Source organism: Triticum aestivum, chromosome 6B, assembly GCF_018294505.1.
Source record: "Triticum aestivum cultivar Chinese Spring chromosome 6B, IWGSC CS RefSeq v2.1, whole genome shotgun sequence".
In the NCBI taxonomy this organism is placed as follows: Eukaryota; Viridiplantae; Streptophyta; class Magnoliopsida; order Poales; family Poaceae; genus Triticum; species Triticum aestivum.
Genome location: NC_057810.1, coordinates 76,041,574 through 76,058,765, shown reverse-complemented (window position 1 = coordinate 76,058,765; position 17,192 = coordinate 76,041,574). Strand labels below are relative to the sequence as shown.

Below are 17,192 nucleotides of genomic sequence, written 5' to 3'. Positions count from 1 at the left end.
CACAAAACATATAAATTTCCTCTAGATCAAAATCAAGAAATCTCTCGAGATTAAGTTTTGGAATACCCTTAGTTATACGTTTCATTTCTTCATATCCCAAAAGAAGACTGAGCTCTTTATGATGCTCAAGGGTAATCAAGTTATCATAATTTTTTGACACGATTTGATCATGAAAGAATTTGCGTTGGAGATTTAAATGGCCATGTTCATTGCAAAGTTCACAAGGGTGGCAAAAAAATTAAATCTTTCAGCACAATCATCTAGCCTCTCTTGCAACTTTTTTCGTTTCTAAATATTTATGCTTCTTACAAAATCTATCTTCCCTTTTTGGTGTGCAATTGCACTCCCAATTCACTCCGCAAAAAGTGACATGCTTATAAGAAACATTTTTGTCATGACTTGTGCAATCATCATTAGCATTTTGGATATTCAAAGAATTCACACTAACAACATTGCAAGCATGCTCTTCATTCCAATATTTTGTGCCAAACATTTTATTGACTTCATCTTCTCACAACTGAGCACAATTTTCCGAACTATCATTTTCAAGAAAGATATTATAAAGATGATCAATAATATGATGCAACCTCAATTCCAATTTTTTTTGTAGTTTTCTGTTATAAACCAAACTAGTGATAAACAAGAAATTAAAAGATTCAATTGCAAGATCTAAAGATATACCTTCAAGCACTCACCTCCCCGACAACGGCGCCAGAAAAGAGCTTGATGTCTACTACACAACTTTATTCTTGTAGACACGTGTTGGGCTTCCAAGCGCAAAGTTTTGTAGGACAATAGCAATTTTCCCTCAAGTGGATAACCTAAGGTTTATCAATCCGTGAGAGGTGTAGGATGAATATGGTCTCTCTCAAATGACCCTGCAACCAAATACAAGAAATATCTTGTGTCCCCAACACACACAATACAATGGAAAATTGTATATGTGCACTAGTTCGGCGAAGAGATGGTGATAAAAGTGTAATATGGATGGTAGAAATATATTTTTATAATCTGAATAGATAAAAACAGCAAGGTAGCAAATAGTAACGGGCACAAAAACGGTATTGCAATGTTTGAAAACAAGGCCTAGGGTCCGTACTTTTGCTAGTGCAATCTCTCAACAGTGCTAATATAATTGGATCATATAACCACCCCTCAAAGTGCGATTAAGAATCACTCCAATGTTCCTATCTAGCGGAGAACATAATAATAAATTGTTTGTAGGGTACGAAACTACGTCAAAGTTATTCTTTCCGTTCGATCTATTCAAGAGTTCGTACTAAAATAACACCAAAGCAAATTCATATTCATAATACTCAATCCAACACAAAGAACTTCAAAGAGTGCCCCAAGATTTCTACCGGAGAAACAAAGACAAGAACGTGCATCAACCCCTATGCATAGATTACCCCAATGTCACCTCGGGAATCCGCGAGTTGAGTGCTAAGATATATATCAAGTGAATCAATACGATACCCCATTATCACCACGAGTATTCAATTGCAAGACATATATCAAGTGTTCTCAAATCCATAAAAGTATTCAATCCGATAACATCAAAATCTCAAAGGGAAAAACTCAATTCGTCACAGCAAGATAGAGAGGGGAAAACACCATATGATCCGACTATATTAACAAAGCCCGCAATACATCAAGATCGTGACATCTCAAGAACACGAGAGAGAGAGAGAGAGAGAGAGAGAGAGAGAGAGATTTAATACATAGCTACTGGTACAAACCCTTGGCCCCGAGGGTGGACTACTCCCTCCTCATCGTGGTGGCCGTCGGGATGATGAAGATGGGCACTGGAGATGATTCTGCCTCTGGCAAGGTGCCGAAAAGGGTCTAGATTGGTTTTCGGTGGCTACAGAGGCCTGCGGCGGCGCTGATCTAGGTTAATATCTGATGGTTTCTCTATTTATAGGATTTTTGGGCGTTGGTTTCACGGTAAGATGGGCCTTGAGGTGAGCACAACCCACCGGGGCACGGACAGCCCACCAGGCGCGCCCTGGTGGGTTGTGCCCTCCTCATGGCTCTTCTGGCCCTCCCACAAAGCTTCGGGGGTCTCTTTTGTTCCAAAAAAATCATCAAAAAGTTTCGTCCAATTCTGAGAACTTTTATTTCTGCATAAAAAACAACACCACGGTAGTTCTGTTGAAAACAACGTCAGTTCGGGTTAGTTCCATGCAAATCATACCAAAACCATATAAAATTATTGTAAACATGGCATGATTACTTCATAAATTATAGATACGTTGGAGACGTATTAGGGCACAACCCACCTGGGCACGCCTGGGGGCCCAGGCGCGCCCTGGTGGGTTGTGCCCACCTCGGTGACCTCCCGCACCGCCTCTTCACCCTATAAATACCAAAATATTTCATAAACCCTAGGGGAGGCAAAAAAACACAATTCCAGTCGCTGCAAGTTCTAGAACCACGAGATCCAATCTAGACACCATCACGAAGGGGTTCATCATCCTCATTGGCGCCTCTCTTATGATGCATGAGTAGTTCATCATAGACCTACGGATCCGTAGGCAGTAGCTAGATGGCTTCCCCTCTGTCTCTCTTTTGATTCGCAATACAATGGTCTCTTGGAGATCTATTTGATGTAACTTTTTTGTGGTGTGTTTGTTGGGATCCGATGAACTTTGAGTTTATGATCAGATCTATATATCGGTGAAAGTTATTTGAGTTTTTGATCTCCTATGTGCATGATTATTTATAGCCTCGTATTTCTTCTTTGAATCTTTGGTTTAGTTAGGCCAACTAGATCAATTTTTCTTGCCATGCGAAGAGGTGCTTTGTGATGGGTTCGATCGTGCGGTGTTCTTTCCCAGTGACAGAAGGGGCAACAAGACATGTATGTATCGTTGTTATTAAGGATAACAAGATAGGGGCTATTCCTACATGAATAGATCTCGTCTACATCATGTCATCATTCTTATAGCATTACTCCGTTTCTCCATGAACTTAATACACTAGATGCATGCTGGATAGCGGTTGATGTGTGGAGTAATAGTAGTATATGCAGGCAGGAGTCGGTCTACTAATCTTGGACGTGATGCCTATATATTGATCATTGCCTGGATATCGTCATAATTATTTGAGGTTTTATCAATTGCCCAACAGTAATTTGTTTGCCCACCGTGTGCTATTTCTTGAGACAAGTCACTAGTGAAATCTACGGCCCCCGGGTCTATTCTTCATCATATTTGCTTTCTGATCTATTATTTGCCACTTTTATTTTCAGATCTATTATTTGCCACTTTTATTTTCAGATCTATTATTCCAAAAACCCAAAAATACCTTGCTGCATTTTTTGTTACTTATTTTATTTCGCGTTTTATCAAGATCTATTTATCCAATCTATCACAATTTTTATCGCGCCAACTTGACAATTTCTGGCGTCGTTACCCGGAAAAAGGGATTGACAACCCCTTATATGTGTCGGGTTGCAAGTATTCGTTCTTTGTGTGCAGGTGCCATTTATATAGTGTTGCTTGGTTCTCCTACTGGATTGATACCTAGGGTTTCATAACTAAGGGAAATACCTACCGTAGTTGTGCTGCATCATCCCGTCATCTTTGGGGAAATACTGACATAGTTCAAGCGACATCAGAAGTGACTATGGTACTCTCATGGTCTAAGGAACGAAAACACATGCTAACACTCCATGTTATAACCAATGATTTCAGATGATATTATCTCAAAGTATAAAAAACAAGATTTGGGTCGATTCAATATGATCATTCTTCTAACATCATACTCTCAATGTTGTTAGGATTGTTGCTACACTTAATGATATTCTAAGATCCATAAAATGTGATCACCAAAAATACCTAAGCTAGTCTTAGAGGAACGATCGGGAATCTATATTTTACCATTTATGATTCCACATGTGCATATGAGTTTTTCACTGAATCGCATATTCTAGAATCATAACAGTTATAGCATGAAATATAAATTCTTGATTATGAAAATGGAAATATAATAATACAATATTATTGCCTCTAGGGCATATTTCCAACACTAAATGCTTATAGAGATATGAGATCCTCTGTTGAATGTTTGATTTAATAGCATCTTGTGAATGTTATGAAGGGGGGCACTCAGCATTTCCACCGTGTATGGCCATGGAGCATATTACTGTCGTTGTAAAGATTGGGATATAGGGTTAAAGAGGTGAAAGTAATATTCTCTCTTGCCCACTTTTGCAATTGATAAAAGGAGAACCCTTAGTGCGGCCATGTGCATGGGAAACCCGTTAATCACCATAGTGAGAATCGGAGTGGAGAAACTACGGTGGTGGCGTATGTGATACAGAGACTACACAAGTAGCTCGTATACTGTACTCGGCTCTACCCAATTTCAAACATGAAGAGTGGCTCAATTATCCAACCTATAACTGTGCAATCACATATGTTACGTTAGACACATACTAGTGGGGAATCTGGACTCCCTGAGAATGCCTTAATCATGTTGTCAGTTTCATCGCTTTATTTACTCTGTGATGTTCTTTTACTTCTTTTTGCACAATTACTTTTGATCGAACTTCACTCAAAACATTGCAAAATTTCCACCTCCAATTTTATTTTCGTCTACAACTAACTTTTAGGCACAATTCCGTTAGTCTTTACAAGAGACAAAGTCAAATTCTTGTGCTCCCTGTGGGATCGACACTCTTACATCGGAAAGACTATAACTAAACCTTGTGCACTTGCAGACCATCATTGTCTATGAGATACAAATTTATTCTCCAACATATAATATATGATCTTCAAAGAGGATTATAACAAGATGTGTGCAACCCCCTCCCCCCATCCTCCCAACCCTAAGCCCTAAAAGCACAAACCCTACTTTTACAACTTGCTACCAAAAAATGAGTATAGATTTCTAGCCCGACTCCAAGGTGGAACCCGTTGTACCCTTGTTAGGGATAGTTATATTGTCATAAATGTAGGGTGTGCGCAAGCAAGTTCTTCTTGATTCGATAAAGATCTCACATTTTGTTGAAAAAATAATGCTTGTTTTGAGGTGAACAGTAAGAATCCAATGTATCCTAGGTACACCTAAATATCATCATAAATGTAGCGGTTGTGCTACATTGGTGGTAAGTTAGGACCTCCTTGGTTCAATGATGATTTCACGTTTTGTCGAAAGAATATAACACGTTTTATATGTCCACTTCTTTCCGATTGTTCACAGTTAATTTTTATTAAAAAACTTTCAGGCTACCTTGATGCTATGGTTTCTTCAGCAAGATGGGTGAAAGAGAATGTTGCAAATTGGAATAGTGTCGCTTCTAAGAATTGACATTATCATCCAAGTTTATATGTAGATCTATCTTGGAATGGGATTGTATCAAGATGTGTCACTCACAAATACTCAAAGGCTTGTGTCCATTGATAAGCCAATTTTAGTTAATTTTGTGATTATTTATTTATATAATTTGGAACGAAGGGAGTAATTAATTGTTGAACAACATTTCGAGTGTCTTTGAGGGCTTAGGTACAAGTTGTTGGTTGTGTGTAGAGTCTGATTCAATTTGGGAAAAGTTCTACCTTCTCATGGACTCGGTTTAGAAAGACCCTCCAAGGTAATTTAAGTTTGTAATCCAAGGCGAATCGTAAGGAGCCAGTGTATCCTTTCCGGACCCGAACCCCTATTTTTTGGTAGAAATTGAATTATTTCATATGATTTTTACTTTCCTATAAAAAATTGAATCTGCGAACTTTTTGTTAGGGACTCGGCCAAGAAGGACCCTTAGAGGTGTTTTGAGCTTGTCATTCAAGGTGAACCATAAGAAACCACTGTATCGTTGGCAATGGCGGCGCCAGAGGTCTTCCTGGGATTTCCATGGAATACCAAAGAATTATTGATCTTTTGGTATACTGTTGCTACCTTGTTTTATATTTGCTATCATATTGCTATTGTATCATACACATGAATACCAATGAATAACTAGGAGGAAATTCCTGGCTCCGCCACTGTCGTTGGTACTGCTAGTTGTATCGCCATGTTGTGCTATGTGGTAAGTAAATCCTACTTGATTTTTTTAAACATAAGTCTTACTTGATTTGATAAAGGTCTCGCATTTCATCTAAAAGATATAATGTGAATTATTAAATAAGAGGAACATCCTTTTCATCCTTTGTGCAGATGCGCTTCTTTTTATTATTCCCCCTTCATGGTTGTTACACGGATTTCGGTCTATGCTTACCGCTATGGGTTGTTCAGCAACTTGGGACAAAGAGAGCTTTGCAAATTACAACAATTTCACTTGTAAGATAATTTGTTATCCTTCAATATTATATCCACATCTATCTTTCAAAGAGCATTGTATCATTATGCATGTCCCAAAAAATAATTTAGTTACATGTCTCCGTTGCAAAAGGTGATTCTGATTATTATTTTTGTTATTTATTTTAGCATTATATAACAAAGAGAGTAGGTCATTAGCGATTTTTGCTAGGTGCAATGTTTTTATCACTGTGTCTGTAATGCGTAAATTTCATACGAAATAGTTCAACTTTTCTAAAAAGTTCGAAGGGTTCAGAATAGTTCAAACTAAAACCACGACACTTATTTTGGAACAGATGGAGTGCATGTTTGCAAGGAGCAGGAGGATCCGAAAAAGGTGTTTTAAGCTTGTAATCCAAGTCTAACCGAAAGAAACCACCATATCCTTGAAAGCGATATCACTATGGATGTAGGGACGGTGCGATGTTACAAGCAATGCTACTCGATTCAGTGAAGATTCTTCTCTAATGTATAAACACAATAAAGATATCACATTAATGGCAATTAAAATAATTGCAGGACCGCTGCATCTCCATGCCATCGTTTTCCCTTGCTACATTGTTGCGTCATGTGTCCCCTGATTGTTCAACGGCATTTCGCTGCGCCCGACGGCGTGAGTTGTTTAACGACCTAGACCAAAGGGAGCAGCAAAAGTTGTCAACAGCTAATCTCGTACGTATAAGATACAATAATATCCTCCAAAAGTATATGTTACATGTAGCTTCCACCAGGACGATGAAATTAAGATATGTCCGTATGATAATCTTAACAACTTGTTTTTACCTCGTAAGTTTAACGAGTTTTTGCGGGAATTTCATAGGATACAAATATGTTTGGGATAATCCAGCAGGTTCTCAGGTGTTCCAAATGGGGTATCTTAACTCTGAAGGAACGGTGCACAACCGCTACTGTCCTTCCCTTTTCCTGATATGATATTCTGTAATCATTTTTTTCCACTTTGTCTTATTATTTTATCACATCATCTATTTATTATTTATTATGCGTTCCATCTGCCCACACCACCATACCAACTGTATTCAGTGTCACTTCCTTTCTAGGGTGACATATAGGCACTAGCCACTCTTGCCAGAAAAGGGAAAGGTGAGATATGTTGGTTGAAAGGCAAGACATCAAGATTCAGAAGTGCACAGGCATCTCATATAATTGGGCCATATCCTTTCAGATGTGCATGTATATACATGTTATTATTTTAGAAACCTTTTGCACACCTCTGATTCAGTTCCAGGTCATAGTTATAGATTATTATCATGTGCAGCAACATTTCCATAAGAAAACACTCCAATTCCTGCAGAAATGAGGGGAAATTCCAGCACGTCGAAGCGGCCCTCATTTATTTGGCGGTTCCACGGATTAGGATGCCAAGCATCCCTCCCTACACTTAGAAGCAAAGCAATATCATACATATATATGTATGTGGTCTAGAAACTGCACTGATTACTTGCCTGAACAGAAATGGTTCATCAGCTAACTTCCCATCCAGCTGTGAGTGGGAGCAGTTAGGAACAACCATCATATATATCCCTGTGAGTGCAGTGTGTGTACCATACATAAACTAGTTGGGATTGGGACAGCTAATAAAATCCAGTATCCAACTGGATAGATTAGATTGGACATTGGAGCTCTTGTTTCCTTCCCTCTCCTGTCCTGCCACATCAGCAGGGGAGCCCACCACTCATATATGCCCAATCAGTTTGTGCAAACAAGCATAACATATGGTTCGTCCAAGCTTAACTGAGATCTCAATTGACCTAAGTTGTGCCACAGATTGAACTGGGATTTCATGGAACATTAGCGAATACGGTACAGTTTGAAGCCGGGGTAAATTTCTCACCCCTGTCAAAAATTTATTTCACGGCTCTTGTTGACCTTTTCTGGTCCAACAAAAGGCGCATCAAACAGTTGGCAATACCTTGCCTGGTAGACTAAACCAAAGGTTAAGCGCTCTCCCAAGTTCTGAGTACAGGGTTGTCCGGTTACTTGAACTTGTGGATTCTTTTAGCTGAATCCAGTGTGTTCGACAGAAGCATCGCAATTGTCATTGGCCCGACACCGCCGGGAACTGGTGTGATGGCTCCTGCAACCTTGGAGGCCTCCTCAAAGCAGACATCTCCAACTAGCCGGTAACCTCGAGGGCTTGCTGGATCCTGATGCATTCCAAATCAGCAGTGAGTATACCACGCAGGAAAAGTAATACACATGCTGCAAGGGGCACGCCGGCAGCAAAAGAGAAAATATACACTGGAAGACATGAGTCAAGTAGAACCTTCCAGGTACTACTAATAGAGTTCTGAATTAATTGACCACTGCGCTGCCCAAACTTAAAATAAGAAGTCTACAAATTCACCAGAATTTTCCAAACGTGGTGTTCATAAAAACTTAAGAAGCTACGCTAGTTGCAACTTCCATAAATATCTGCCCAATGGTGGGAGCACGGGGCTTCATAGAGTTTGATCCCGGGGAGGGACCTGAAGAGAAACACGTACTCCCCAGAAAAACCATGCAGAACTCCCCATATACTTAGATTGTCAAAGTTTTGCATTATCTGAACCAAAACATGATACAAAATGTGCAGCATTATAACTGTTTTAACAGACATTATCAAGCTTTTCCATTGAGAAACAGGCTATGTTAAAAGTAAACAGATCACCCTAGCACTAAAAAGAAAAGAACGGGAAAAGAAGATGGAAAAGGTTCTAGCTAAAAGAGAGTAGGTGCCTTACATCAACCGGATTGATGCCAACATCAATAATAGCAGCTCCAGGCTTTATCCAACTCCCTCTGACCAGGTTAGCAACTCCAACAGCCGCGATTATAATATCTGCTTGTCTTGTTATTTCCTCGGGGTTCTTGGTTTTTGAATGTACAATACTCACTGTTGCATTTGCTTTCTAATAATCATTTGAAAACATATTAAACACTGAAATAAAGTTGATCAAACTATGTTAAATGAAAAACTAGTTCATACTTGTAAGAGTAAAGCAGCAGGCGTCCCCACAATATTGCTCCTTCCAATTACAACAGCTCTCTTCCCTTTTATTTCAACTCCAGATCTGTGTAGCAGCTCCATGCATCCTTTAGGGGTGCATGGAACAAAGAATGGATCCCGACCTTGCATTGCAAGTCGTCCAATGTTCACTGGATGAAAGCCATCAACGTCCTTTTCAATACTAACAGCATTCAATATGTTCTCGTCGTTCATATGCTGCAAATTAATTAGAACACATAGGTGAAAAAAGAAGCTCAAGAATCAGTATAGATAGTCATTTTTAATAGAACGCTGACAAGAAACACAAAACCACAATTGGCATATGACCATTAGCCAAAATAAAATAAAATGTGTTCACCTTATTATCCATGAGCTCTAAAGAATGTAACCAGATGGCTTCTGTAACAATTATACAACATCTATGCAGTTACTTGAATTAATAAATGGGAATGTTTGGTGTAGGGTTGAGGGAATCTGCCATTATCGATGCCTTAACAGATTTATTATGCCTGGTACATATTTCAGTGGCACGCTACATAATATCTACTCCCTCTGTACCACAATACGTGTCGCTGGGGGAACTTGTACTGGTTTTCCCCAACGACAAGTATTTCGGTATAGAGGGAGTAGGCTAGACAACAAAAAACTAAGTAAGATGAAATATGACAGTCCCTTCAGGCAATGGGTTCAACAATTATACTAGCCATTGAGTAGCGGCTATTGAGAACTCACGCGAGGTAAGGGCAGCTGAACCAAGATGCCATGCACCGACGGATCATCGTTGAAGGTTGCTATGTGCTTGATGACCTCGTACTCGGAAGCGTCCTCTGGCAAATTAACCTCATACGACTTGATACCGACCGCATCGCACGCCTTCTTCTTGTTCCGCACGTATGTCTGGGAATCCTTCCTCGAGCCGACTAGGATGACCGCCAGCCCAGGCACCACTCCGATCGTGTCCTTCATCCTGGCGATCTCAACGCCGACCTCCTCCCTTATTTGCTTTGCCACCAGCTTGCCGTCGATGATCTTGGCAGATGCATCAGCCAAAACAGTGGCTGCACAAGAAAACCCATCCATCAACACAATTATAACACCGGAACAACATGATGTAGAACAGGATTTACAGCTACGCGTATGTAACAACTAACAAGCCTCTCTGGGTAATTCATCCGTTGCTACACTAGGATTAACTCGAAAAAAAAATAGGACTATCTAAGGTTGTGCTTTTGCTCAGGGAGCTCACTGAAGGGGACAGCAGTACACAATAGAATACTTAAAACTGTACTATACTAGTGAGGCGAGGAGAAGAAGAAATGGGTGCGCACACCTGAGTCGGCGGAAGAGGCGGCGGCGAGCGCGGCCATGCGGCGCGCGCGGGGGAGGAGCGGGAGCGAGGCGGCGGCGGCGAGGAGAGGCCTCCTCGGCAACGGCGCCGGGGCGGGGGAGGGGCGGAAGCGGGGCGGCGGCGGGTGGAGGGCGCGGCGGAGGGGGAGGAGGCGGGAGGTGGCGCAGGAGGAGCAGTCGGAGAGTATGGAGGAGGCCATCGCCGCTCGGATTCTAGGGGTCCGGAGCTGCGGCGGAGACGGCGGCGGGAGTGGGGGCGAGGTTTTCGCGGATGCGGCGGTGGCGGCGGCGCAAAAGGAGCGGTCGGGCGAGAAAGTCGTGGGCACGGGTCTATGGAGCAGCGACCTAAACCCCAACTTGGCCCAGGTTTTGCAAGTGTAACATTTTTGGGGTAATTAATAGTTTTTTTTTGGGCGAATGGTAATTGCCTGTAGGATTTTTTTTGCGAATTGTAGTTTAATAAGAACTAACAGTGTATGTTTAAAATGCTAAAATTTATATATTATTCATGGGTATAAAACAAAATTTGGACCGATGAAAATTCACAAACCGCAGGAAAGAGTAGGGGATCGTGAAATAGTACTTGTCTACTTTTTAAAAAGAATGCAAAAAACATGAATTCCCGGAATCTTGTTCCTTGTAGAATCTAGATGACCCATTAGGGTTCCTTTCAAATGTGAGTCATATCGGGGTTTTTTCAAGTGAATCAAGTTTTTTTTTCTAATACAATACAAACGCGAACGCTCATATAAATGCACATACACTCACCCCTGTGAATGAAGGCATGCACACCCTACCCTTACCGGTCTAGAACTTGAACCTTGATAGGCTGTTCCCACCAAGAAACCAAACTAGAGCTACGCTCAGTTCGCGATTGAATCTAGCTCTGGTTTATATGAATCCTCTCTTTTTTTGCGGGTGGTTTATATGAATCCTCTCAACCATGCTACCAACGCTGACTAAAACAATCCATCACAAAAAAAGAAAAAAGGCTGCCCAAAACAAATGGTGTTTTTCATGCAATAACAGTAATTCTCTTGTTATGGCTAAAACTACAATAATAGGATCTTGATTGGCCAAGCGAAAGTAGTACCAATAAATTAGTTATAAAAATATTACAAATTTTATTTTCAAATGCTTACACTAGCGTATTCATATATGAAGCAAATGTCTAAATGTTATTATGTAGTCCCTCCATTCTAAATAAGTGTGTGGTGTTAGTTCAAATGAACTAAATTTGTAACGGAGTAAGTATTTCAGTTCGAAGATGCATTTTTCAGGTACATCAAGAACTCGAGAGGCATTTTCTATTTTATTTCTCAAAGGTGAAAGAATTCTTTTCTTTTGGTAGACTATAAAATAGAATCATTGGTTTTACGAATAAAAGAACATGGCGTAGAAAATATCTATGTAGTACATCATCAAATATTGGCAGTTGAAGCATCAACTTGTACTATGATACAGGGAAAAAACACTTTATTAAGCGCCAAACTATTCGTACATCTTACTAGACGTGTCCTAAGTGTTCCCAGCAACGGAAGAAATAGGCAACACAACCTACAAAAAGTACAGCAAGATGGAGCACATACCCTCAAAATTCATTACATGCATAAATCGAAAAAAAAAGTAACAAGCCATCACTCAGTCACATTATATGATTGTTCTGGATTCCCTACAAAAATTTACGAAGCCGCGGGAACGGCAGATTCAACAGGGGACTCTTGTTGTTTCTGCAGTGACTCCCAGTCCACCTCTTTCAGGATCTTGAACCTTTCGTCGAGACTCACGAAACCAGACTGAGGGGCCACCGCACCAGAGGTGCCTGCTTTGTGCACGAGGATTACGGTACTGTCCATGGCAGGTCCGTGAAGCTTCCCGGTCAACAGTACTCGGAGTGGCATAAATAGTGACTTTCCCTGATCACAGGTTAATACAAAAATACAATGTGCATTAGTTGTTTCTTTCAGTTGTATATGGCCAGGAAAAGCATTACCATTCACGGAGCTGAATGAAGAACTTGATATCAGCCAGGATTGTCAAGGTTTGTATTGAACTAATTATTTGTTAGCTGTATTTTCAACATCTCTCTCTAGTTATCATGGTTTAGGTGGGAGATAGGTTGCTTCCAGAAGTTATAGATTCAGTTCAGGCTGAAAAATATGGTAATAAATCTTGCATGTATCTGTTGAGGCAGTCCAAAATTAAAATTAATTTAGATGCTCCAACGGTTTGGCCAGACCATTGAAACAGCCCAGGAACAACCCTAGATTCCGTTGGCAACAAAATCAAACCACAACCGCCCTCAATAACACTGACCTTCCTTTTGTGAGTCTTGCCAAAAGATTTCACCCACTTCTTCCAACCATCATGGCCTTCAGCTAGTGCTTGACCAAGCTCACCACTATCATAAGCAGCAATGAGACCCGATGCAACCTCAGAAAGTTTGTCTTCCACCACAGATTTAGCTTCATCACTGGAGATTAAAAACACGCAAATAAAAAAACAGTAATTGATCAGAATAGGCCTACCAAACTCAGTCAAAGCAATTTGCAAGACTACATATTTGGCAACAATTTCGCAGTTAGTTCAGGAAAAGGGTAAATAAAGAATTAATGAGACATTAAAGTGTTTTGCAGACCTGCTTAAAGTGTCATGAAGGGGATACGACAATAATTTGCAAAGGGCAGCATCCGCATCTGTTATCAAATCAATGCCCTCCTTCAAAAGCTCAGCAGCTTCCTGCGCAAAATAGTGCATATTATTATTAAAGCTTCCCAGGATAGCAACTGGTCCTAAACCTCCTGATATTGCAACATTTGAAAGAAAAATGATTTGTTGATGATTAAGAAGCGTTTTGTGCATCGCTTTCTTTTGGTGGTTGTGAGAAAGAAACAGGAACTCTTAGAACCAAATACTGTGTCAAATAAATCCACGTATCCCTTTAGCATGTAGTTCCAAAGTAAAGAACCCCTGGTGTGTACAGAAAAATAGAAAATTGAATTCCAGTCTTACTTTAGCAAAACCACTTTCAGACTCCAGAAGAATGCCTGTGCTCCTCCATCGATCTTCGAAGTCCTTGATGAGTAATTCAGAAGGAAGTGACCGTAGATGCTGTCCATTCATCCATCTATAAACAAACCAGATTATTGTGAAAATAGATCAGTGAAGCACGTATACAACTTCACATGTTCAAGTGAGGAGAAAGGTCCTGGCAATATGAAAATTGTTAGAATTTTGCTTTACTTCAATTTTGTTGCGTCAAAGACTGCTCCACTTTTATTGACGCGATTGATAGTGAACTTCTCAACTGCAAGTGATGGAACACCAAAGTGAGAATTGATAAAACAAAAGGTCCTTATGTTCTTCAAAACCACCCAGAGTAAGAGTTGACAAACTAACCTAAGTCATCAATGGTGAAGAACTCATTTTCAGTACCATCACCCCAGCCCAAGAGTGCCAAATAATTGACCATTGCCTGAGGCAGATAGCCCATCTCTTTATACTGTTCAGAGAAAGAAAACAAATGAGTGTTTCACTTTTACGCCTTTCAAAAGTAAAATATGTCCAGAGAAGATGTGAAAATTATCAGTAATTAAGTTGAACAAATACAGACAATTGGAGAGAAGTATATCAAGAATGCAGTTTGACAGTCACATAATTGATGCAGGTAAACACCATGTATTTCCAACAATCAGCTAGTTACCTGCCCCACGGAAGTAGCCCCATGACGTTTAGACAGTTTACTTTTATCAGGAGCCAGAATGAGTGAGACATGAGCAAATAAAGGCATTGCAAATCCAAGAGCCTGCACAGGGTCATAACATTGCATTTGATGAGACAGACATTTTGAAGGTCAGGACTATAATCACACATTTCGAAGGTCAAGACAACAATCACGACACAGGTGCAGGAAATTACTTTATAAATGAGAGCTTGCCGTAATGTGTTTGGTAGGTGCTCCTCAGCTCTGGAAAAAACAAGAAAATGCATGAATTATGCGCCAGATGATCAGAAGTAAAGACCAAGAGTAATAAATTTCTGTTACCTGATAACATGGGAGATGCGCATGGTAGCATCATCAACAGTGACACAAAAGTTATACACTGGCTGGCCATTGCTTCTCATGATCACAAAATCGCCAAGTGTGTTTAGATTCCAACTGACCTTTATAAAACTATTCGATGGTCAGTATATGTATATCACTGTGCTACTTGCACAATTCACAAATTTTGGATTACTAACGTAGAAAGCATAAGAGCAGTTCACAGTGTGGACCTGAAAACATAGGCTCAAACGCTTTATGTCATTACCTCACCACGAATAAGGTCGTTGATTTTCAGTGAACCTTCCTTTGGCACTCGGAAACGGTAAGTATAAGGTGTGCCTTTCTCTAACTCTTGTTGAACTTCTGCATCTGAAGCAGTAGCCCACTTCCCCATGTATACAGGAGGAATCTTCATCCGATTAGCAGTTTCTTTCATTTTCTCGAGTTCCTGAAGCATCAATAGCACTTGTTAGACGAGCTACTATTTGATTAGCGAATATTACAGACAGGCCAGCCCATGAGTTTACTCGAAATAACGCCCCTCAAATTGTTCACCGTGTTTTAAATGATTCATGCATAGTGGTCATGGTAGGATGTCACATTTAATTCTTCATGAGAAGCACAAAATCCCAAGTATTTTACTCAAAGCAACCAAAATAATTCATTTGGAGAACTTTAATCAGCTCCCATGTTGAGCCAACAAAAACAGCCTATGCTAGTACATATACGTGGAACTTGGAACCAGGAAACTTAAGTTTCACTAAGCAGGGAAACATGCAGGTCAGGAGAGGGGAGAAAGATACATCATTAGAGCAGAAGCAGCGATAAACAGCACCAGACTCCATTAGCTTGTGGGCATGCTCTTTGTACAGAGCATTGCGCTCCGACTGGCGGTAAGGGCCGAAATCGCCACCGATGTCCGGACCTAAACAGGTACACAGATGAGTACAGCAATTTGCAGGTAACAGATTCTACTCTAGTTGATTAACTACCCCAATACAGCTTAATAAGCAACTACACCATCGCAAATTTCTTATACAAAAACAACCATCGCAAACACAATCCAGAGTAGGAATTCGCTCTTGAACTCTAGTCATCAGATATCCCTCGGTCACCTCAGAAGAACCCTAACAGGCCGAAATGTAGGTGACAGTAAATACCTTCGTCCCAGTCGAGGCCGAGCCAGGACAGGTCGCTGAGGACGGCCTCCTCGGACTTCTTGGTGGAGCGCTCGAGGTCGGTGTCCTCGACGCGGAGGACGAACTTGCCGCCCCTGGAGCGCGCGAAGAGGTAGTTGAAGAGCGCGGTGCGGGCGCCCCCGACGTGGAGGTTGCCGGTCGGCGACGGCGCGAAGCGGACGCGGACCGGGCCGCCGCCGCCGCTGTCCGCAGAGGCGCGGGCGGCGAGCGCGCGGCGGCCGAGGTGCGGGGTCACGGACGGGAGGAGCCCGACGCGGAGCCGCGACGACGACCCCATGAAGTTGCTCGCCGCCATCTCGTCGCCTTCTTCGCCGGGTGGTGGATTGGATTGCGACGAGGTGAGGAAGATTTGACGAGGATAGGCTGGGTTCGGGGGCCCAAGCCCTAGGCACCGTGCTGCTATAGCCCACGAAGCCCTGATCACCACCTGAAGCGAGGCCTGGTTGGTGTCTAGCTGACGTGTGGGACCTACTCCCTCCACAAATGTGGGGAAGACTTGTATATAAGATCTATTCTTAGGTGAGATCAATGTGATCAAATTTTTTGAAGATACAAAATATGTTCAAAAATTCTGAAAAAAATTGGAGACACACATTCATGTGTGATGTACAAGCTCAAAAAGTTTCAGCTCCTAATTCGAACTACACTTATTGGACCAAAAAAGACAAATCAGATGTGAATAGTGTCAAATAATATTCGCCCAAAAGCTCACACTATTCATAGTCAAATTTGTCTTTTTAGAATCTCTAACTGTAGATCGAGTTTTGAGCTGAATTCATTTTGTAGTTATAGACACACCCCGCAGGTATGTTGTACAATTTTTTCAGATTTTTTTGGATTGTCTAAATATGAAATGTTTGGGTTGATCCTATACTAGTCTCCCCCCCCCCACCCCCACTCCCACAAATGTAATGCACCAACGCTTTTGGAGATTTATTTTTTACCATAAATTTAAGGCGACTGCAGCGGGAGGATGACAGATACCTTTGAATTCGTATTCGAAAGAAGTTTTCAAAAGTATAATTTTTTAGGAAAATTATTTATGTATTATTGGTCTGATTTATGGTCAAAGTTGAATCTCGAAAAGTATAGGCGCACTACATTATGAAATGGGGGAGTAGTAGTTCTGCTCAAAAGAAAAACTTACTATGGTTTAGGCTGGGTTTTGGGGTCCAAGCCCTAGCCATCGTATTTGCTATAGCCCACAGAGACTTGAAGCACCGCTAAAAAAACGAAGACCTGAAGCGAGGCATGGTTGGTGTTCGACTGACGTGTGGGCCCTACTTAGGGT

General features: G+C 41.1%; 2 protein-coding genes across 2 annotated transcripts; both read right to left on the bottom strand.

Annotated features, from left to right (window-relative positions):
* Positions 1-8,040: 8,040 nt before the first annotated feature.
* LOC123135882 (bifunctional protein FolD 4, chloroplastic) lies at positions 8,041-10,999 on the bottom strand. The gene is made up of 5 exons (XM_044555119.1): positions 10,641-10,999; positions 10,043-10,368; positions 9,290-9,526; positions 9,045-9,212; positions 8,041-8,468 (listed from the first exon to the last, which is right to left on the bottom strand). Exons 1-5 carry the CDS (start codon positions 10,855-10,857, stop codon positions 8,298-8,300), a joined length of 1,119 nt encoding a protein of 372 aa, XP_044411054.1. The 5' UTR covers positions 10,858-10,999; the 3' UTR covers positions 8,041-8,297.
* A 1,114-nt stretch (positions 11,000-12,113) lies between these two features.
* On the bottom strand, positions 12,114-16,278 carry LOC123135880 (glutamate--tRNA ligase, chloroplastic/mitochondrial). The gene is made up of 12 exons (XM_044555118.1): positions 15,863-16,278; positions 15,506-15,627; positions 14,968-15,150; positions 14,703-14,821; positions 14,576-14,624; positions 14,361-14,462; positions 14,057-14,159; positions 13,901-13,964; positions 13,670-13,784; positions 13,296-13,396; positions 12,974-13,130; positions 12,114-12,573 (listed from the first exon to the last, which is right to left on the bottom strand). The coding sequence occupies exons 1-12, from the start codon at positions 16,194-16,196 to the stop codon at positions 12,340-12,342; spliced, it is 1,683 nt and encodes a 560-aa protein (XP_044411053.1). The 5' UTR covers positions 16,197-16,278; the 3' UTR covers positions 12,114-12,339.
* Between the last annotated feature and the right edge of the window lie 914 nt (positions 16,279-17,192).